Genomic DNA, 24,112 nt, shown 5'->3' with positions numbered 1-24,112 from the left:
GCTTTTTAAAATTTATGTTGTGGATTTTATTTGGTCTCTGAATAGAGGAATCCCTGTACCTAAGGCGATTGGTCAGAACCTACTTTTTTAGAATTTTGATTAGGCACACTGAGCATGCCCTATACCATGCATCCACACAGAGTTCCTCTTCAGTCTCATAAAAGAGTAAAATTAAAACAAAAAATAGGAGAAACCCAACTCTGCAGGGTGACGGGCAGGTTTCGTGAAGACCAACATCCTGCTGTCCTAGAACACCTGTTATAGGTAATCAACTCCTTCTCCTAGGACAAGCAGGATGGTTGTTCTCACACATGGGTGAATCCCTAGCTACAGGCTGCTCCCCAATGCAAAAGGGGACCAACAAGCACCAACCAAGTGCCAACGGGTTCAACGATCACAGTGCTGTTGGTAACAAAGGGGGAATCAGCCTGAACCCAAACAATGGGCCCTAGGCAGGGAGAGTTTGGCTCTACACTTCAAAGAGATTCCAAAAGGACAGATCGACCATGACAGTAGGTTCGGCCAACATCCCTATCTAGACAGTAGTGAGATGCAAATGTGTGGAGAGAACGCCACGTTGCCACCCTGCAGATCTCCTCCACTGTAATTGCTCACAAGTGGGCCACAGACGATGCCATGGCTCTAAAAGAATAAGCTTTGACATGACCCCCAGGGTGCAGTCCTGCCTGGGCATAACAGAAAGAGATGCAGTCTGCTAGTCAACTGGATAGTGTCTGTTTGGCAACGGCAAATCCCAATCTATTTCTGTCAAAAGAAATGAAAAGTTAGGTGGGCTGTCTATGTATGGGCTTCTGTCTGCTCCAGATACAAGGCTAAGGCTCTTGCAATCCAAATTGTGCAGTGCTCGTTCACCTTGGTGCAAATGGGGCCTGGGAAAAAATGTTGGCAGGACAATTGATGAGTTAAGATGGAAATCTGTCACCACCTTAGGCAGGAACTTATGATGCATACACAAGACCACCCTGTCATGATAAAACTTGGTATAAGGTGGCTAAGTCACTAAGACCTGGAGCTTGCTGACCCTGTGTGTTGAAGTGACCACCATCAAAAATATGACCTTCCAGGTCAGGTTCTTCAGGTCACAGGAGCACAGCAGCTTAAAAGGAACTTTCATCAGTTGAGCTAGCTCCACATTGAGGTCCCAAGACACAGCAGGAAGCCTTAGGTGAGGCTTCAACTGAAGCAGGCCCCACATGAAGCATACAACTATAGGCTGTTCAGGGATGGGCATACCATTTACACCATGGTGGTATGTGACAATTGCATTCAGATGAACCCTAACAGAGCTGGTTTTCAAGCTAGCCTCCAATAGGTGAAGAAGGTAATCAAACAGTTTTTGCGTGGGGCAGGAGAATGGATCTAAGGTCTTCTGCTCATGCCACACAGAAAAGCCCCTCCACTTCAGTCCACAGGACTTTCTAGTGGAAAGCTCTCTAGAAGCCAATAGGACCCAAGACATCTTCTGAAAGATCAAGCGGCTGTAAAATCTGCCTCTCAATATCCAGGCTGTGAGCGACAGGACCTGAAGGTTGGGATGATGCAGCCTGCCCTGATCTTGCGTGATGAGATCTGGGGAAGTCCCCAGACTGAGCGATCTCCGGATGGACAACTCCCGGAGCGGAAACCTGATCTGTCTTAGCCAATGAGGGGCTGTGGTGGATTCAGTGTCTCTCGGTCCTCTTGAAGCTTCAGGAGAGTCTTCATCACCAGAGGAATCAGAGGATATGCGTAAAGAAGGCTCTTGCCCTATTGGCAAGCAAAGGCATCAGAGGCTGGCTTGCCGTCTGATCTGTACAGAAAGCAGAACTGAGTCACCTTCCTGTTGCAGTGGGATGCGAACAAGTCGACGTCTGAGTTTACCCAAAGGCGGAAAATCTGATTCGCCACCCCATAGTCCAGCATCCACTCGTGGGGTCTGAAGGCCCGACTCAGTCTGTCCGCTATCACATTCTCCATTCTGGCCAGATACATGGCCCGGAGTACCATCCCATAGGAAAGGGCCCAAGAGCAGATCTTGACTGCTTCCTGATACAGGAGGTACGTTCCTGTGCCTCCCTGCTTGTTGACGTACCACATTGCTACTTGGTTGTCTATTTGGATCTGTACAATTTTGTTGGACAGGCAATCTCTGAAAGCCCACAGAGCGTACCTGATCGCCCGAAGCTCCAGGAAGCTGATCTGACACCGTGCTTCCTGGGTGGACCATGGGTGTGAAGCTCCTCTACATGAGCTCCCCATCCCAAGGTGGATGCATCTGTGGTTAGGAAAATTTGTGTAGAGGGAGTTTGGAAAGATATTCCCCTTTCCAAATTTGAGAGAACCCACCACCAGGACAAAGAGTCCCAGAGAGAAGGAGAGGTTCAGATGTGAGCCTGGAGATTCAGAGTGGCCTGGGGCCACTGAAACTTCAGGGTCCATTGGGCTCTGCGCATGTGTAAGCGTGCCAAGGGAGTAACATGGATGGTTGCAGCCATGTGGCCCAACAGCCTTAACATATGCTGAACTGACACCTGTTAGCTCTGTTGAATCACCGCCGCTATGGACACCAAGGTGACCGCCGTGGAGCACAGCATGAAGGCTTTAGCCTGAGCAGTGTCTAGTAGGGCTCCTATGAAATCCAATCAAATGACGGGCTAAAATGGGACTTGGGTAGTTAACGACGAACCCTAATGACTCCAACACCAGGATGGTCAAGCGAATAGACTGACCTGCCCCTGCCTGAGAGGCGCTCTTGACCAGTCAGTCGTCCAAGTAAGGGAAAACACACACCCAAGCCTGCGGAGGTATGTCCCCACCATGGCCAGGCATTTTGTAAAGACACGTGGGTCCGACGCTAGCCCGAACGGCAATATTCTGCACTGGAAGTGCTGTTTTCCCACCACAAAACCGGAGATACTTCCTGTGACTTGGGAAGATCTCGATATGAGTGTATGCGTCCTTTAAATCAAGGAAGCATAGCCAGTCCCTTTTTGTAGGAGGGGAATCAGGGTGACAGGGAAACCATCTTGAACTTTTCTTTTTTGAGAAACTTGTTCAAGCCCCTCAAGCCTAGGATGGGATGAATCACCCTGATCTCTTTGGAATCAGTAGAATCCCTGCTCTCTTTGCCTTGGTGGGACAGGATCGACTGCTCTGGCCATTAAGAGGGTGGAGAGCTCCCTTAACAGTACCCTCCTGATGCACTATTGGTCCCCAAAACGGGCAAGGAGAATGGATACCCTTGATGGACAATGGACAGAACTCATTGGTCCGATGTTATACTGTGCCACTGATTTGTGAAGAACCATAGCCTACCCCTGACAAGGTTTGGCTGGGGTGCTGGAGCTCGCTGCTGCATGAGGCAGCTGCGAAAGCTCACCCTCTGTGAACAGGAGCAAGGGGCCGGAAAATAGCACTTCCTCTGGTGGCAGAAAGACCTCCTCTGACCCTGTCTCATAGTCCTGGCTGAGGAGGGCGGGTCTGAAGTGCTGGCGGAGAGATGCTAGAGGGCCTCATGGTGATCCCGAAACTGCACCACCGCATCCCTCTCTTTATCTCTGAAGAGATTCTCTCCTGTGCATGGCAGGTCAGCGAGTCTTTCCTGTACCTCCCAGTCTGAGATCTGAGGCTCACAGCCATGCCATTCTGCAGGCGCAGATTTTTGCTGCCATCTCAAAAACATTGGAGGTTGACCAAACCTCATGTTTTCCACACTTCAGGCCCTGAAGCACCAGCGATAACACGGTGACTTGCTGCTGTTGAGGCAGCCGCTCGACTACCTCCTCCTGCTTCCAGAGGCTGTGCGAGTATTGCTCATGCAGAGCTGGTCGGAGGCAATATGGGCAATAAGCATGGGCCCCTGGAACACTTTCCTCCCAAAAGCATCCAGAGGCGCTGAGGCATGGGTCCAAGAGCACTTGGCCCTCTTAATAGCGGATTTGACCACCACAGATTGGTGTGCCGGCTGATGCTTTTCGAATCCGGTAGCCTATTGGACGAAGTAAACTACATCCACCTTCCTGTTTACGGGAGGTACTGTGAAGGAGTGCACCCAGATCCTCAGCAGCAACTCCTTAAAGATCTTGAGCACCAGGACCGCCACAATCTCTTTAGGAGCCTCCACAAACTGGAAGATTTCCAGTATTTTGTGCCTGGCATCCTCCTAAGTCATTAACTGAAAAGGGATGGCCTTGGCCATCACCCACACAAAACCTGCGAAGGTCAGGTCCTCCGGTGGAGGCCTCCTTAGTTCCTCTGGAGGAGACAGTTCTGAGGGAAAACCCTTAGAGTCCTCAAGGTGGATTCTGTAGAGTCATCCTCACAGGGGTCATATAGGTCATCCTCACTGTAATCCACTGGGGATGGGGCCCTAGCTGCTTGGCCTTTGTCCAGAGGCATTGGCACTGGCCCCGGGAAAGCTGAACAGGGGGGGGGGCTACAGGTGGCCAAATCTTCCTCAGATCCCTGAGATGAATCTGTGACTGACAACAGGACCAGTGGAGACCGTTGTGGACTCCTGGCATCGATGGAGGATGGCAAAAAGAAAACTTACCGAACTGTCGAAAAACCTAAGAGGCTAGAGGGAACCGAAGAGGGACCCGTGCCTTAAAATGTGAAAAACCCGAAATTACTTGGTGGAAAAAAAAGTTTTCCAAGGCAATTCTCCAAAGAAAAGCCACAAGCTCACCATCGCGAGGCAACAGCTCTGCAGAAAAAAAAAGAAACCAAAGAGGGACCCTGCGTGGACACATGGTATAGGGCATGCTGGGCATGCTCAATGGGACTAGTCAAAGTTTTAGAAATTTTGAGATAAGTTTTCCGTGCCGGGCTCCATCCGATGTCACCCATGAGCGAGGACTACCATCCTGCTTGTCCTAGGAGAATACACAGACACCAAAATTATAAGGTAAGAATTGTTACTTGGACTTGTGATTTCCAGTTCCATCGCCTACAATCTGTGACCTTGAGCAATTTATTAAACCTCTCTCTATTCCAACTTACGACTAAGCTGTGGCAGACACCTTTGGAACCTTTTTATTTAATTTGATATGGTGCAGTCCACAGCACTAGCACTCTATAAATAAGATGTTATTGCCACCAGATCACAGTTGCAAAACCCCACAGTCAAAATTGTTCTGCTTCTGAAGGAACCTCCACACCCACAGCATAGTTCTTTCTGGTGAAGGGGAACAGATACTTACGTTTCTGTTGCTGGGTCATAAACCTCACAGCTATTCAACACTCTGCCAGAGACATTGTTTCCAAGGCTTCCACCACAGACGTAGATGAGCCCGTTGGCTTCCACCATGCCGTGGCTGCAACGCTGGGTCAGCATGCTGGGCTTCGTGTGCCAGCTCTCCGTCCGTGTGTCATAACACTCAAACAAATACAGAGCAGAGTTTCCTTTACAAGAAGAGAGCAGGACAAGAACTTAAGTTGCTACTAATGTCGTGCATTTCTCTCTCCATAGCAAGATTCAGTTGCAAGCGATGAGGAATTTCTACAAGTTAGCTAAAGGAAAACCCTACCCTACTTACTAATGAGGAAGGGAGCAAGCCATATGCCTAATAGACAGCAATTAAATAGTGGTTTTCATGCCAGTTAGGTCTATTTTGCTTTGACTATAATTGCTTTTGTGATGTCATTGACCTCAAGAAGTAGCAGATTGCCATTAATTATATCCAATAGGATAGAAAGAGTAATAGCGTTATTCTATTACAGTTTCATAACAGTGTTGCAACATTCTACCAAAAAGCAAAAAAAACTTTTCCACAGTGGCTCCTGGGAAAAGTCCACTTAATGGAGCTGCAAACTCTGTAGTCTGATTTGTTAATTGGATATGAGATTCTTCAGTGTGCTGTAAGATTTCACATACACACTGGTTTTAAGAACAAGTAATGATTATATGTTGATGAGAGTGTCCTTCCCAAAGTATAGCATTCATGGACTTGGGGATATTGATATGTACACTCTAGAGCAGTGGTTCTAAAGCTGGTCCTCAGGACCCCCAGAGCCAGTCTGGTTTTCCTGAGAATGAAAATGCACGAAATATCCCTAATGAGAAATATTATCTATATATGTATATCTGTAGAATCTCATACATATTCATTATAGTTATCTTGAAAACCAGACTGGCTTTAGTGTTGGGGCAGAGGCAAGCACCAGTCTGAGCACCATTACTCGAGAGGAGAGGAAAGAGAAGGGGAGTCAGTGGGGATATGATTGTCATAGAAATAACGCACAAGCAAACATTTTTCAGCTGAAAGGACATTTAAGAACAAGAGGTCATTTTACAAAGCTTCAAGGTGCTGGACTCAAGTATCAACAGAAAATGATATTTTTACAGCACGGGTGGTGACTGTGTAAAAGACTCCAGCTAAAGTGAAGTGGAGGGGGGGGGGAAAAATATTAACATTAAAAAAAAAAAAAAAGCATGGAATAAGCAGAGGATCTCTATTCACCAAGAAACGAAAGGAAAGCCAGAGATCAACGGGGTCTGTGGCACTGTAACAGAAGTAAACTGAGCAGACAAGTCGGGCCCTAGGTTCCTCATCTGCTGTCATTTTCTACATTTCTCTTTCAGACTGCTGATCAGACATCCAGTTCTGATCTCCCTGCTGGAACTGGAACAGTTCAGCATTTCTGGGGGTCTCTCTGCAGGCTCTCAGATGAGCATTTCTAAAATCCTCGTTCTCCAGTCAGACACATGCAGGATATCACCACCCTAAAAAGTCTTTTACCCTTCCAGGTAGAGCCCCAAATACCACTGCCTTTCACTGCTGCCTAGGACCAGTTTCTACTCTGACCTGAGCCATCTCCATTGCCAGTCTTAGTCCAGAAAGCTGGATATAGTCAAACACCGGGGCAGATTTTATAAAACTACGCGCACACTTTTGTTCGCACACCAGGCGCAAACAAAAGTACGCGCGTATCTGTTAAAATCCGGGGTCGGTGCGCAAGGCTGCCCAAAATTGGCAGCCTGCGCGCGCCGAGCCGCACAGCCTGCCTACGTTCCCTCCCTTCCCCTATCTAACCCCCCCCCTACCTTTGTTGCACAAGTTACGCCTGCCCGAGGCAGGCATAACTTGTGCACGCTGGGCCAGCCGCCAGCGCGCCATGATCCGGTTTGGGGGCTGGTCTGGAGGCCGCGGCCACGCCCCGGATGACATGCCGGCCGCGACATGCCCCCGACACGCCCCCCCCCCAGGAAAGCCCTGGGAATTACGCTCGTCCCGGGGCTTTCCTGGGGGGAAAATCCTTTCCTCGTCCCGGGGCTTTCCTGGGGGGAAAATCTGCCTCCATGTGTTTAGGAACCCAGAGTGCCGCTAGGCATCTCGTCTTAGCCAGATTACGGTCGGCTAAGGTAAAACAATTTCAGCCACAACAGAGCCAGATAGATTTAAGACTACAATTGGCAAGCTTAGTATTGGCCAGCCAAGTTTTATGGCAAGTGCTGCAGATCGGCACTAGCCAGCTCGCTTTTCGTCCCTGCCCAAAACTCCACTCCTGTCACAGTTTATTTTTTTAAGTGGTTAAATTTAACAGTAGTGTGAATATAGATAAACTGGGGGTTTGGTATTTTCAAAAACAAAGGTTATGCTGGATAACTCCCTAAGGGGCTATTTACTAAATATTTTCTCCCATTCACGGGCTGATGCAGTAATTTCTGTGTTAAACTGTGCACTGGTTTTCAGCAAACATTTTTAATGCCCAGATTGAGATTTAAAAAAAACAAAAAAAAACCCCACAACCCAAAATATTGTAAGCTAATTTATCAGGAGTTAAAAAACATACCTAAACTTTAAAATGTGGGTGTGGCACAGGTCAAACCCACATTTTAACATGGGAAGCGGGGTGGATGGAGGATATTTCATAAAGTGGCAGCAGCCACCACTGCTTAGCCAGATAAATACAGATTTATCCATCTATGGGGCAGCAGGAAGCAGCTGCCAGATAGCTGGATAAGTCAGTACTTATCCAGCTAACTGGTGCGGTTCACAGTTACTTAACCAGATAAGTACTTATTGACTTATTCATGCCAGATACGTTTGCATGCTTCAATCACGGTAACAAAACAGAGCTGGTCCCTTTAGTTCAGAGATGCTAATATTAGAAGGAAGCTCTTGGAGGCTCTGCTCATGGGATAATGGAAGGGCACCAGCGTGTACAATATATTTATGGCCAGCATATAAAAACCTCTCTTTCAAAAGCCAATAAAAAAAAAAAAAAAAAAAAGATTCTTTGAGAATGTATTGAATTAATAATTTTTTTAATTTGATTTTACAACTTGCCAGCAAAGTTCCATTTGATAAAGGGTTTATTCTCACACACAGACCATGCAAAACCAAATGTTATTTAATATTTTTCCATAAACACAAAATGGGAGAATTTCTTATTATAATCAGACGATTTACTGGTGTGACATCCATCTATAATGGTGTGATATACAAACCTCATTCACAGGCAGAAGAGATGGATAGAGATTTAATGACAGATACTCACAAAATTGCTATGAGCGGAGAGATGCTATTGCTAGGGACGTCAATCTGCTGGATGTAGACAGACATCCCGGCTATGGTGTCAAGGAAGTAGGGAGATCCTGGATTCTCTCTCTGGTAATGGAATCCACACAGGAGGGTGATACTGGACCTGGTGCTGGCCATAAATATATTGTACACGCTGGTGCCCTTCCATCATCCCATGAGCAGAGCCTCCAAGAGCTTCCTTCTAATATTAGCATCTCTAAACTAAAGGGACTATTTTGTTACCGCGATTGAAGCATGCAAACGTATCTGGCTATCTGGCATGAATAAGTCAATAAGTACTTATCTGGTTGAGTAGCGGTGAACCGCACCAGTTACATAGTTATTTCCCTAATGTTACAATGGATGATTCATCTGGGATCCAGAGATTACCGGATGGTGTGGTTCAGTATTCGAGCACAGGAGATGAAGGCTCATTCTAAGGCAAGGGTCTGAGACTTCAGGAAAACTGACTTTTTAAAAGGGGGGGGGGTACCTCAAAGAGTCATTAGCTGGTTGGGAAAATCTAGGGGAAGGAGAGAGCAGTGAGCAAAACTAAAAGGAGATAGAAGGGCAACTAATCTTTTTGTTAGGAAAAGGAAGGGAAAAAAAAAAAAAAGGCCGCTATAGTTTCCTAAAGAAGTAGATAGAATGGTAAGGGAGAAAAGGTCAGCATTCATAAACTACAAAATATTGCAAAACAAGGAAGACAGGAGACAATATCTGGAAAAGGAAGGAGAAGGTGGGAAAAGAATCTGGAAAATGAAGATGTAAATGGAAGAAAGAAACACACAATACAATGGGGGGGACAAGACCTTTGTTTTTTCTATATGTTAGTGACAGAAAGGAAAATTGGTTCTTACCTGCTAATTTTTGTTCCTGTAATACCACAGATCAGTCCAGACAAGCGGGTTTTGTTCATTCCTACCAGCAGATGGAGGCAGAGAACAAAAAACTTTGGGCAGTGCTACTTAACTGAGTGCGCCACCTGCAATCCCTCAGTATTGACTTGTACCCAAGCCCCCTGGGATGGATACCCTGAACTGGATAGCCACCAACCAAAGAAAACACTGAAGTTCTAGAACATGTTAATTGCAACATATCGCTGAAAACCATCTTCATATGAACCCCAAAAAGGCTTAGCAGCAGAACAGTCTTTCGGCAAAGATCACCAAGGGTGGGCCTCTGGACTGATCTGTGGTATTACAGGAACAAAAATTAGTAGGTAAGAACTAATTTTCCTTTCCTGAACATACCCAGATCAGTCCAGACAAGCGGGATGTACCAAAGGCCCCCCATACCAGGCGGGAACCCGAAAGACCTGTTCTCAGAACACTCTCACCAAAAGGAGTCGCCCCAGAAGCGCACATGTCCAAACTGTAATGCTTGGTGAAAGTGTGAAGCAAAGACCAGACCGCTGCCCGACATATCTCCTGGGGGGACACCAGCTGACAGTCGGCCCAAGATGCCGCCTGAGCGCGAGTAGATTGAGCCTTAAGTCCCAATGGCACCAAATGGCCCGTGGACACATAGGCAGAGGAAATAGTCTCTTTCAACCAGCGAGCTAAAGATGCCTGAGAAGCCTTCTCCCCCTTTTTAGGACCCCCTAAGAGCACAAATAAATGATCAGAGCACCGGAAAGAGTTGGTAACCTTCACTTAACGCAACAGGACGTGCTGCACATCCAAAAGATGGAGATTCCTATCCATAGAGGGATCACGAGACCAGTCTGGAAATCCTGGTAACTCCACCGTCTGATTCACATGAAAGGCAGAAACCACCTTAGGCAGGAACAAAGGCATTGTCCGCAAAGAAACCTTGTTGGGTGCGATTCGCAGAAAGGGATCACGGCAAGAAAGAGCTTGAAATTCTGAGATCCGCCTAGCCGAGCAAATGGCCACCAAAAAGACAGTCTTCAAGGTAAGGACCTTAAACGACGCTCTACCCAACGGTTCAAAAGGATCCTTGCAGAGAACTCTCAACACCAAATTGAGATTCCATTCCAGACACACATTCCGAAGAGAGGGACGGAGATACTTAACACCTCTCAGGAAACGCACCACATCAGGATGGGAAGCCAAAGATTTGCCCTGTACCTTCCCCGAGACAACCCAAGGCCAAAACCTGGACTCTAAGCAAACTATGAGCCAATCCTTTGGCCAAGCCCTGCTGCAAGAAGGACAAAACGTGTGGAACAGAAACCATAAGCGGATCCAGAACCTGTTGCCCACACCAGGACTCAAAAAACCTTCTAATCTCTGGAATAAGCAAGGGAGGTAGCCGGTCGCCTAGCTTGAAGCAGGGTAGCAATAACCGGGTCCGAATACCCCAGACGCAACCGCCGCCTCTCAAAAGCCAAGCTGCGAGACAGAAGCGATCCGCCTGATCCCAAAATATGGGGCCTTGACACAGCAACCCCTGCAAGTGGACTAGACGCAGCGGCCCATCCACCGCTAGATGAACAGATCTGCGAACCCTGGGCGCCGCGGCCACTCTGGCGCTACCAGCACTACCGCACCTGGACGAGCCTCTATCCACCTGAGGACCCTCGCTATGAGAAGTCATGAAGGAAAAACAAAGAAGGATTCTGGACAGTCACGGGCACACGAGAGCATCGAGGTCCACCATCGACTGAAGAACCTTTCCGTCTTGCCGTTGGCTCTTGTTGACATGAGGTCCAGCTAAGGAGTCCCCCAGCGAGCACAGATGAGATCCCAGGCTTCTGGGGACAGTTCCCTCTCCCCCGGGTCCAACTGCTGTCGGCTAAGATAGTCCACTTGGACGTTGTCCATGCCTGCAATGTGAGTCGCAGCAATGCCCTCGAGATGAGTTCTGCCCACTCGAACAATAGCTGAGCCTCTTGAGCCACGGTGGGGCTCCTGGTTCCCCCCGGTGGTTGATGTAGGCCACAGTCATCTCGCTGTCTGAAAACATTCTCACCATTCGACTGCGGACCAACGGAAGAAACTCCTGAAGGGCTCTGTGCACTGCTCGTATCTCCAACCGGTTGATGGACCACAACTGCTCCAAGACAGACCAGAGGCCTTGCATTGATCTGCCCAGGCATACATCCCCCCAGCCCTGGAGACTGGCATCTGCAGTCGTCACCACCCTATCCGGGACGTCGAGGGGCATTCCCTTCTCCAGATTGTTCCGTGTCATCCACCACGTCAGACTGGACCTAGCTTCCCTTGGAAGGAGCAGAGGAAGAAAATACTGCTCCGAAAGCGGACTCCATCGGGATAACAAAGCATTTTGCAGGGGACACATATGAGCAAATGCCCAAGGAACCAGTTCCAACCTCAAGGCCATCGACCCCAAGACCTGCAAATAGTCCCAGACCTTGGGAACAGGAAGGTGAAGTAACCAAGCCACCTGAGCTTGGCCACCCTGTCGGCAGTGAGAAACACCCTTCCCTGTTGAGTGTTGAATCGGGCTCCCAAGTAATCCAGGATCTGAGAAGGCATCAATTGACTTTTTGGCAAGTTTATGATCCAACGCAGCGACTCCAAAAGAGTCCAGACACTGAGCACTGACTGCGAGCACTCCTCCAGTGACTTTGTCCTGATGAGCCAGTCATCCAGATACGGGTGTACCAGGACCCTGTCCTGCCGCGAAGATGATTCAGGGATGCCAAAAAAACCCCAAAACCCCCCTCCCCACAAATAACTCCCCTTTCCGGGCCACCACTATCACAGTCCGCACTGTCACCATCCGGAATCGTGGCACTTTTAAACTCCTGATGTTTTGGAGGTCTAGGATTGGTCAAAACGTTCCTTCTTTCTTTGGGACCATGAAATAGCTGGAATACCTCCCTTGTCCCTGCTCCGAAACCGGGACCGGGATCATGGCTTCCAGACTTAATAACCTTGGAGTGTCTCCTCTATGGCCCCCCCTGCTTGCTTTGGGAAAGACAGCTCGACTCCAGAAAGACTAATCTGAGAGGCTGAGAAAACTCTAAGATGTAACCTTCCCTGACGACCTGCAGAACCCACTGGTCGGAAGTGAGCTTAGTCCACTCCTCATAAAACAGGGACAACCTGCCCCCTATCGCCATGGGCGAGGAGAGGACTGGCCTGACTTCATTGGGAAGATTTAATGTCCCCTGCTCTGGGGGCGAACTGGCCTCTAGCAGACCTGCTGGAACCCCGAAAGGACTACTGCGTCGTCGAGGATCCTGCCGGTCTTCCAGGACAGAAATGCCATACCTCCCGGAACTGGGGACAAGAGGAGAAAGGCCTTCGCACTGCCTTATCCTCTGGCAGCCTGTTACCTTTGGTCTCCCCCAAAGCCTTCATGAGGTGGTTGAGGTCCTCCCCGAACAGAAGCTTCCCTTTAAAGGGAAGATTACATAGCTGCGACTTGGATGAAGGGTCCGCCGACCAACTGCGTAGCCACAACAGCTGTCTGGCTGCCACCACCGAAACCATACTGCGTGCTGAGGTGCGCACGAGATCATATAAGGCATCTGCCACATAAGCAACTCCCACCTCCAGACGGGCTGCCTGGAGCAGAGACAACATCCCAGAGAAGGCCTGTTCCTGAGGCTTCTGGATCCAACACAAACAGGCGCGTTGCATCAAATTAGCACAGACCGCGGCTCGTAGCCCCAAAGCGGACACCTCAAACGCCCGCTTAAGCTGTACTTCCAGCTTATGATCCTGAACGACCCTAAGAGCAGCCGCTCCGGCTACCGGAATGGTAGTTTTCCTGGTGACTGTGGACACGGCGGCATCCACCTTTGGAATCTTAAGGGAATCCAAAAGATCCTGTAGATGAGGGTAGAGGGTTAAATGTAGTGTACTTAGATTTCAGTATGGTCCTTGACATGGTTTACATTGACAACTTCTACATAAGCTGAGTGCCCTTGATATGGACCCTACAGTGACAGAAGTGCTTAGAAATAGGTTGAGCGGGAGGCGGCAAAGGTAGTGATCATTGGAGTTCATGCCGAGGAGAGCAGAGATGTGTACCTGTAACAGGTGTTCTCCAAGGACAGCAAGATGGTTGTCCTCGGGGGCGCTGGTGAGCAGCGCTGATGATGGCTGCCTGAGACGTTAGCTCCGCTCCCCAAATAATATTGAGGCATTTATCTAACAGTAATTTCACCGCGAGAGTGCCCGTTTATAAAATATCCTGCAGGGGAAGGCTTCGAGATGGCTGCCCACAAGCGACTGACTGATTTGAAACAGTTCTCCTTCATTAAAGCTGTGGCGGAACTTCTGCCCGATGAGGAGGAACAGGCCGCGAGCAGTCACGAGGAAGGAAATGGCGTAGAAGCCCCGGAGAATGGTATAGAGCCTGGGGACCCGGTAATTGCAACAACGCACCCTGATTTCCCGACCCGAGCGGAGATGAGGGTCTGGGTTTATGGAATTTCGGTCCGACCTCAAGGCGCACAAAGCTGAACTGCTTGCCTCTATCGCAGACATGCGCGAGGATCTACATGCGATGGGAAATCGCGTGGACGACTTAGACATCCGGGCTGATACGCACAGCGAGGCCATTGAGGTGCTCACGGGCCAAAATAAGGATATACAAGCCGAATTGGAACGGGTAAATGAGAAACTCGAGGACTTAGAGAACTGCTCTCGGTGGGCGAATCTTCGCTTGCGCGGGATACCCGAAACTGAGCCCTACACTGACTGCATGAAAACGGCGGCGGCCATTTGTAAATTTATACTTGCTAAAGGCCCTTCGACTTCTGATGCTGACAATCCAGATATTGAGCTGGAGCGAGCCCATCGGGCGCTGGGTCCCCGCAGAGACAATCAACCGAGGGACATAATAATTAAATTCCACAATTTCCGGATAAAAGAGGAAGTCCTTAAAAGTGCCAGGGCTCAGCAGCAGTAGGCCTGGGAGACCCACAATATTGCTATATACAACGACCTTGCTCCTTCCACCCTACAACGGAGGTACTCCATGCGGGAAGTTGCAACTGCCCTCCGTAATGAGGACATTCGGTATCGCTGGGGCTTTCCTTTTGCCCTTATTTTTCAGCGAAAGGGCATCACCTACCGAGTGCGTACTCTGGAGGAAGCCGCTGAGAGTTTCACCAAGGCGAGCCTGGAGATCCCGTTTGCTACTGCTGCTCCGCCACGGCGGGGTCCACCTGTGGATCCAACACCGAGATGGAAGAGACCAGGGCCGGGACGCGGGCGACTGCGCCGCCAACAATCCTGGAAGGGAGAACATCCGGCGGAGAAGGGTTGAAAGTCTGCCTAGCTGATGTGTTGCTACTCTGTGGGAAAATTTACCCGCCAAGCAGTTGACAGTTTTGCCATTTTTTACTGTTGCTCAGCTTATGAGTGTTTCTCTGAAGTGTTTCATTACATTTGTTGTTACTAGTTAGACAGAATGTAAATGTTATTGAAAATATGCCTCACGATGCTAACATGATTACTCTGGGGGGTGGCGGCCTGGGCGGGCTGTCAGTGTTGTTCTTTGAGCATCCCCCACTATGATTCGCGCAGTACCAGCGAATCGCTACTATTTGGGAATGGGGTTTGAGTACCAGGGGATGGGAATACTCGAGCGTAGACGAGTATTTTCCTTTTTACCACTCCACCTACTGTATACAGGAATCAGGGGTCCTATACGTTTCCAGATGCGGCTAACGAAGAAGTCTTCTGGTGGGTCTCTGGGTGGGGATTTCCTTTCTAACACTCCACTATTATGGTGCGCATAGTATCCCTGAACGTTAAAGGGTTAAATACCTGTAGAAAACGTTGTCTCCTTAGAAGGGAACTTCAATCTCTTAGGCCAGAGATAGCGTTCATTCAAGAAACGCATCTGAAAAGAAGGTACGATCATCTCTTAGCATTTAAGGAATATCCTCATGTTTACTTGGCGGCCAGTGGCCTGCAGAATAAGAACACCGGGACGGGGATCCTTATTTCTGCTCAATTGGTGTTTGAACACATTTCACATGTTCTAGATCCCAAGGGGAGGTATGTGCTTTTGAAGATTCGTGTGGGAACCCAGACCTACACTCTGCTGTCTTTATATGCCCCTAATGGGGATCAGGTCAGTTTCTGGACGGGCATTCAAGCTTTACTATTGACCCATGCCGAAGGCTCTATTCTTATTGGTGGGGACTTCAATGTCACGCAGTGCAGGGAGCTGGATAATTCTAAAGGGACCTTGTCTGCCCATCAGGCGAACAGAAAATCTCTACGGGACCTTATGACGGATTGGAACTTATTGGATATATGGCGCAGCCGCTTTCCGAAAAGCCGAGTTTATACATACTTCTCGGCACCCCATGCTAGTTACTCCCGTATAGATTTTTTCCTGGTGGATGTATATATGGGTAGCGGGGACCTGGGCGACCGGTTTTGGAAATTGAACGAATCCCTACTCCGAGATGACCGTTTTCTCCGAGAGCTGAATTCCCAGCTTCAGGAATACTTTAGTCTCAATCAACATCCTCCGACTACTCCGGCTTTGTTATGGGAGGGCTCGAAGGCTGTAGCCTGGGGCATCCTGATTTCCCGAGCAGTGTTTTGCAAACGCTCTCGGACCCAAGCTAGGGCTGACTTACAAGCGCAAATCACCGCGGTGACCCAGGAGCATATGGTGACCCAATCCACCCGTAGTTATCAGAAGCTGCTGGCCTTAAAAGATGATCTTGCTTCCTTAGATAATCAACAGGTGTTACATGCCCTAGATATCACTAAACAGATCTATTATGAAGGGGGAGATAAAGCTGGTCGCTTGCTGGCCCGTCAGCTGCGCACAAAGCTTACGCAAAATAATATTTCTAAAATTAAGAATGACGCTGGCCTTACACAGACCACTGCGTCTGATATTAGAAAGACTTTCTCGGATTTTTATAGCTCCCTGTATCATGCTCAAGCGAATGTTTCAGATCCCGATATTGGAGATTATCTTGACGGGGTGGCCCTTCCCTCTTTGACACTGGAACAACAGCAATTGTTAGATGCCCCCATCACCACAGAGGAAGTAGCCTCGGCGATCAAGTCTATTAAGATGGGCAAGGCCCCCGGTTTGGATGGGTTCTCCGGGGCCTATTACAAAAAATGCTCGGGTACATTGGTTGAACCCTTAACAGCATATTTCAACAGTTTGAGGGAAGGTGGCACTATAGATAGACATGCTAATACAGCGGGAGTCACGGTTATCGCTAAGCCGGGCTGGGACCCTATGATGTGCAGTTCCTACCGGCCAATTTCACTCATAAATGTTGATTTAAAACTCCTAGCCCGTATCTTAGCCATGCGCCTTAACAGATTTCTGCCAAGCCTGGTACACACCGATCAGGTCGGCTTTGTCCCCCAACGCATGGCGGCAGACAATATCCGAAAAGTTATTGATCTAATCTGGTGGGTGCGCCAAAAACAGATACCGGCGGTGCTACTATCTTTGGATGCTGAAAAAGCGTTTGACTTAGTGCACTGGCCGTTTTTGTTTTCAACACTGCATAAATTGGCCTTTGGTCCTTATTTTGTAAATTGGATTCAGAAGCTTTATGACCGGCCACAGGCCAGGGTTAAAGTCAATAATGGTTATGGACCGGCGTTCCCCATTGGTCGGGGCACGCGCCAGGGGTGCCCCCTCTCCCCCTTGTTGTTTGCCCTATATATGGAACCCCTCACTGCACGGATTAGAGCCTCCTCGGAAATCCATGGGGTAAGGTTGGGAGACGCCCATTACATCCTTTCCCTATTCGCAGACGATGTCTTGTTGATGCTCACCGACCCTGAACGATCCCTCCAGGGGGTGATGCACGAACTTAATGCCTTCAGCAGGGTGGCCGGCCTACGGGTGAATGTCGAGAAATCTGAGCTCCTTAATGTTAACTTGGCGCCACGGACGGTGCAGGCCCTTAAGACACGGTTTCCTTTTAAATGGGCTAAATCTCATGTTAAGTACTTGGGCGTACATTTGTCTCCCAACCCAGCCGAGTTATATACGTTAAATTATCTTCCACTCATCTCCAACCTTACCCTTGATATGAGCCGCTGGAATAAGAGAGGCTTCTCTTGGCTTGGTAGAGTTGCCATATCTAAAATGACTATTCTGCCCAAGCTTTTATACTTATTTGCCTCCTTGCCAGTTTATATTCCGTCTCCGATACTACGTAATTGGCAGAAAAGAATTTTTGATTTTATATGGAGGCGGAGACCGCCGAGGGTAGCCCGGTCGGTGCTTTGTTTACCTAAATTGCAGGGTGGACTGGGGGTACCCAACCTCAGGAGCTATTATATAGCCTCTCAACTTAGAGCGGTTATTGATATCCATCGCAAGAGTACTATTAAACAATGGGTATCCGTAGAACAGTCTATTGTTGGCCCCATGGCACTCTCTGCTATGCCGTGGCAACCCCGGAATACGTGGCGGCCGATATTGGATATGCCATGGTCCCTGGGGGTTACTCTCAAAGTTTGGGCTAATAATAAACGCCACTTTTTGGGCGACCACCAGTATTTTTATCATACCTCACTGATACATAACGTTAACTTCCCTTGTGGGTATCAGTCAAGGAGGTTTAACCACTGGCGCGCCTTGGGAATTACCACAATTGGGCATATTCTCGTGGGGGGTATTGCCCCCAAACGGGAAAAATTTTTTGCGCTTCATCAGCTAGATTACCGGGATTACTTAGCTTATGCCCAAGCCACTCATTTTGTTCGAGGTTTGCAAAGGGATGGGTTATTACGCCAGGGGAGATCTCTCTTGGAAACATATTGTCTTCACAGTGACTGGCTCAAGGGTATAATCTCTAAGGTTTATCAGTTACTTTTTCCCCCACAAGAGGTACCAGGTCCCTATCTTACTCAATGGGAGGCTGACTTGGGTAGACCATTGGGGAGGCAGGCTTGGGACGAGGTCTACCTTCATGCCCGGAAGTGTTCTATTTCAGCCCACATGCAAGAAAACTGCTACAAGATTATTTATAGGTGGTATTATACCCCGGATAGGGTACGACATTTTTCCTCCACGGTGTCTGACTCCTGTTGGCGTGGCTGTGGCCAACGTGGTACTTTCTTGCATATATGGTGGGGATGCACGGTTCTGGCTCCAGTGTGGGAGGAAGTGTTTACCTGGCTGACTAAGGTTCTGAATGTACCGCTAATGGTTGCTGCTGAAACTGCATTATTGCAAATATTCCCTGATACAGTTCCTAAGCACTCACAGCGCTTTTGTATGCAAGTGTTTATTGCCACCCGTACTTTAATTGCCAGGAACTGGAGGTCTGCCACAGTTCCGAGTCTTTCGGCTATCGTTACTGTATTGCATCGCTACCAGAGATTGGCTCTTTTAACAGCTTATAAACATAATACTATGCCTTCCTATCTTAAAACATGGACACCATTTTTGGATTATACGACTCGTCTTGGATCTCCTGGTTCGACTAGCTGAGCTGGACCCTGCTGGATTCCTAGCGCGTTGGACGGGGCCTTTACGGGTCTTGTTGACCGGTGCTCCCTTCTTCAGGACTTGCTATGCTATTGCCCAACGCTCTTTCCAGTGAAGGACCTTATTCCTGTAGGATTATGTTTTATTTGCTTATTGCTGTAGGATTATACTTATTTTCTTCTTGCTTTTGGTTAACCTGTTTCCTGACCAATGTGGTTAGCTGTGTGCTTATGGCCTGGTACTCTGACAGGGGGGAGGGGGGGGGGGGTTTGGGGAGGGGTGTCTTCTTTATTAGTTTGATTACTTATCAGCATGTATGACAGCTGTGCTATGTCTGGATTTTTCTATCCTGTATGTCTTACTATGCCGGTTGTTTGTATGTTACCGTTGAAAACCAATAAAAACGTAAATTTCAAAAAAAAGATGGTTGTCCTCACACATGGGTGACATCATTGGATGAAGCCTAGCCCGGAACTTTGACCTCAAAGATTCTAGAAATTTCAAACATGCTCTATTGAGTGTGTGCAGCTGTAATTATCACCCTGTCCCCTAGGCAGACTCCATCAGTCCATGATATAGCTCATACATGGAGAAAGTATGGGTTTCATGAGGGCGACTGTTTTAATGTATTTCCGCCCTGGAGGCGACTGTTTAGTTCCTTGTAAACCGGTGCAATATGTATTCTTTACAGGAACATCGGTATATAAAAATTAAAAATAAATAAATAAATAAATAAATATTGTCCTCAGAGAACAACTGCTACAGGTAAGCAATTTGCTTTCTCAGAGGACAAGCAGGATAGTAGTTCTCACACATGGGTGATTCCCAAGCTTTAGGCTGTCCAAGCAGGACAAAGCGGGAAACCGCACAGTGCTGAAAGCACTATGCCTATGAAGCAGCCGACCCACAAAGAGGTCTAGGCGGGAAAAGAGTTGGGTTCTACAAAGAGAAAACCATAGAACAGACAGACACAAAACCCCGATGACTGGCAGAGGCATCTAAGGCAGGGGAGTGATGTGAATGCCAGCAAGAAAAACGCTCTGCATCATGGAAAACATTACAAGCAGGGTTTCAGATCAGCAAACACGATAATGACAGTAGGTCTAGAACCTCCTGGATATAGGAAAACGTCTAAAGATGTAAACAAAAGAACTACTCTTGGATGAAGATCGCATAGTTTCCTTCGGTGTTACAAGACAACTGAAAAACCAACTAGGGCTCGAGAGCTCCCAAGAAACTGCAGTCCACTGGCATCTGAAGGACAGAATGCGTCTGCAAAAGTGTGCCCATATTTGGCTGATAGGCACAATGGGCAGAAAAACCCAAGCTACTCTTGGAAGAACAATCAGCAACAACAGCAGGGTCTGTGACAGATTCTACATGCCAACCATGCAGGACAGCATCAAGAGTTTCAGGGGATGAAAGGCAATCCCTGAATGGGATCGCTAGCCCAAATCCCCAAGCAGGGAGATAATTTAGGCCTGAAGCTCACCCACACTGCACCCTGTCAAGGGCAGGGCTATCCATCCGGTCTACAGGATAATTCAGGCGAGCAGGAAGGCACTTTGGACAATCCAGTGACGTGAGAAAAGCTAAAGGCAGGACTGGCCAGAACTTGGCAAAAATATAGGGAAAAAGTAGTTTATCTTTCCCTGCAGGCATACACTAAGATATACCATGAATGCCCTAGATTTTCTTCCCCTCCCCCTCAACATTTCAACTGGAAGTTGGAAGGAGTGAAAAATACAAGGAGGCAGATTGCAGGGGCAAGAACAAGTCACTAGGTTGTGTATCTCAACCCTAAGCAAATAACTCACTGCCAATTCTAGTATGGAGTTACCCATTGAGATAGAGTCTTCAGCCTGCTTGGAACAGCTGAAACTGAGAGCAAATCCCCCAGGGAAGAAATCCAGAAACACTCCACCAAGAGACAGGAAAACTGGGGTGCTGCAAATGCAAACCACTGTAGAACAGGATTTCCTCACCGACCTGGAAACCCTAAGAGTACCAGGGCAGGGTCAGCGTGATCTCAGAATAGACTGTCCACCAACCTGGCTTAGGCATTAATAATTCAGCCACGATTACATATATTTCTCCCAAGGAAGCACGTGGTTCAGTAAATGGAACAATGGTTGCATGAACCAGGACTCTCCTGTCCACAGACAGGGTTATCCCTAAACTGGGAAAGTATAGCTTGCAAGCCACTGCAAGCAAATTGTAGCACTTCTGTTGCGGGGTCCCTCATCCCCCAACTCTCTCAGCCATGGATATGGCGATAGATTCAAAGGCATACTTACCAATTAGATGGGCTAGAACCCTCCTCACCTGAGGTAGGATCCTGCAGGCGAGAATGACTGGCAATAATAGTACTCCATGAAAAACACCCATTTAGTTCAGCAGGTATCAAAGGTGACTTCTGGATGTGAGAAACCACTAATCTTCACCAGGAGCTACCCCGAAGAGGAGACTCCTAGTATGAAGGGGAGACCAAATCTGGAATGGCTCCCTCACAAAATAGGACAACCTAAGGAGAGTGCTACCACCCGACCGACTCTCAGATCCCACGAGGAACAGAGAGCAATGGCCATTCAGAAGTAGCGATATCCCTTCACTGGGAAACTGAGAACGAGGGACACCCACTGTAGGGGTGGACAACCAGGTGTACAGGGGGGACCCCTAAGGGTTGCCCTGGAAACCCAGTCATATTGCCCCTTCCTGAAGGGACAAGAAAGCAATGGGAATTGGGGCCTCCCAATCCCAAAAATCTTTGTAACCCTCCAGGTGAGTTGGGTTACAGTCACTGATCGCAGAGGTTCAGAAGCGATCAAATCTGCCACTCGTGACCACCCTCACATGGGGTAAGGCCACCACAATAACAAAAAGGATGGACCCCAGCAAAAAACGGTCCAGTGACCGCTGCTGCTGTCCCCCAGTCCTGGCCTACAAGGAGATGCAGCAATTCAAATGAATCGAGGTTCAAATTTAGCGATAAACCTGCAAGGGATGGAGCTCCAGGGGCCTCCCCACAAAGGGAGATGTTGAAAGACATAATCCTCTGCTGAGGAAGGGGAAGATTCCTGACACTACCTTCCTGGTATCCAATCCCATAGGGATTCGACCAGGAAGAACAGTGCCCTCCGCTGTAAAAGCACACTGACCAGTACTCATCCAGTGGTATCCCATCTTACAGATGGCAGCACACCCAGGAACCCTCTCGCTGTGCTTGTGGGTAGAATACCATAGCAAAGCAGGGACCAAGCACATGTTAAGAGTTGGTGGCTGTGCGATGGCACTTTCGTCGCCATATGGTGCAGGACAAGGAGGTTGATACCTTGACGCGATGATGGCGGAACCCTGGCATGGCTGTATACTTCACAGAGAGAATACCGCCTGCCAGCACCCGAAAAGCTTGGAGTAGATGACCCCTGCCATACCCGACCGCACATGCTGATTACCATTGTCACACTAACTCCCAATGGAGTGAATAGATCACCATGACAGCATCATCACCAGTACCACTGGGGCTCTAGTTATAGCATGGTGGTGAGTGGCGTTCTATGACATCACTCCCATGGTGTCCCCAGTACCCGATAATGCTCCAAAAGAATGAACACAGCCCTTGAAATTGCGTCGGGAATGGCTCACCGCAGTTTCCCCTCATGGAACGGCAGCAGCAAAGTGACTGTGCCCATGGTGCTCTGCGGTAGTGTCCTGCAGCATCTGACCACGTCCACTGGTGCCCACCATGGTGACAGCGCCTGTGGGACCCGTAGCACTCATGCTCACCAATGATGGATCGCAGCAATGACACCAAACTATGCTGCGCCCGGGGCTTCGACAGTGCTTGATCGTGTCCTGACCAGCTCGACAGTATATTGCACCATCCCAGGTGCCTGTGGACATCGGCAGCCTGATGGTACAGATAGAAACCCCGGTGTCCAAAGGCATCGATGGACCTGTGGTATCGAGGATGCCAGGGGCGCCTGCAGGCAGAGGCTCTGCAGCCCCAACGCTGCCCAAAGGAACAGATGGTTGCCGGCACCATCGACAGTTCCCCTCAGCTCACCTATACATCCGAGGGGATGAGTTGGCAATGGCTATCACTCTGTGGGGGGGAAGTTCCCAAGAAACACTGCGACCCCCATCTTTAACTAGCATGGGCCAGGCCACATAGGGGATCCAACCAAAGAAGCACCTAGCATCACTTATTGCCACAGTGTCAGACTCACCAACCATGAATCTGTCCAGGAGTTGCAGGACTCTGCACAGGGAGGTTCAAGACCTCACTCCTCAGCACATTGTTACTTATAGGGAGGGTCACCATGGTCTGTCTGCTCTGAGGGATGCTGGACCCTAAGCAGCAGGACTCAATCTACAAAACCACTGCACACAGCTGCTTGAGGAAAGAGACTATAGAAAAAAAAAAATAAGAGGAAAAGATTGAGTCTCTGCTTAAACAATCTATCATAGGCGTCCCTAAACATTGTGCTTCCTTCCACAGATTGTGAAATTGGAAGACTAGGACCCTTGATGATCCATCCCCATAAACTTCTCTTCCCTGGGAAAGGAATATAGATCCCGCATTGTCTTGGCCATTTTTAAAGCTGGAATTAGTTATTTCACACTGAGGAGATCCCATCTCCAACAGCCAGATGTAACAGGAAGTTCTTGGTGTTGGGAATCTCCCCCCCCAACTTCCAGGGTGGGTTCTGGACCTGTGTAGCAAGATTCAAGGAAAGGACATGACCAGTTAAGAATACATTTCTCCTTCCTTATCCTGATACAGCAGTCCACAAGAGTGGAAAGCACTCAAGCCTATTTAAACTGGAAAGGAAGAAGTTAGGGCTGCCTTGAGAACCCAAATGCTGCATCCTCCCTGGCATGGGCTGCACCACTATATGTACCCATGTCATCATAGACAACGCTGTGCCCTCTGTCTCCACCTGCTGGTAGGGGGGAACTAACCCATGCATCCATGCTGGTATAACAAGATAAGGAATTTGCATCTTTTTGTATCCCACAAATCCAATTCAAATTGATTAGTGTGACTTCAGTAATAGTCAAAATTTAAACAAGACAAAACAAATTCTACATTTAAAATAAATTATCTCGATAAAAAAAAACTTAACACTGTACTAGCTAGTGGAGCGCTCTAGCACCTCAAGCGTTGCCAAGGATAAAAGTCCCATTGTGTAGGGACATGG

General features: G+C 48.5%; 1 protein-coding gene across 2 annotated transcripts in view; it reads right to left on the bottom strand.

Moving 5' to 3' along the window:
• KLHL7 (kelch like family member 7) overlaps positions 1-24,112 on the bottom strand; it is a 119,954-nt gene that overhangs the window by 27,354 nt on the left and 68,488 nt on the right. For both annotated transcript variants that reach the window (XM_029589075.1, XM_029589076.1), the window contains exon 9: positions 5,202-5,403. In XM_029589075.1, coding sequence (XP_029444935.1) covers positions 5,202-5,403 — 202 coding nt within the window. The remainder of the gene's footprint in view (positions 1-5,201; positions 5,404-24,112) is intronic.

Source organism: Rhinatrema bivittatum, chromosome 2 (genome assembly GCF_901001135.1).
Source record: "Rhinatrema bivittatum chromosome 2, aRhiBiv1.1, whole genome shotgun sequence".
In the NCBI taxonomy this organism is placed as follows: domain Eukaryota; kingdom Metazoa; phylum Chordata; class Amphibia; order Gymnophiona; family Rhinatrematidae; genus Rhinatrema; species Rhinatrema bivittatum.
The sequence above is the reverse complement of the archived record's forward strand: the minus strand, read 5'-3'. Positions and strand labels throughout refer to the sequence as shown.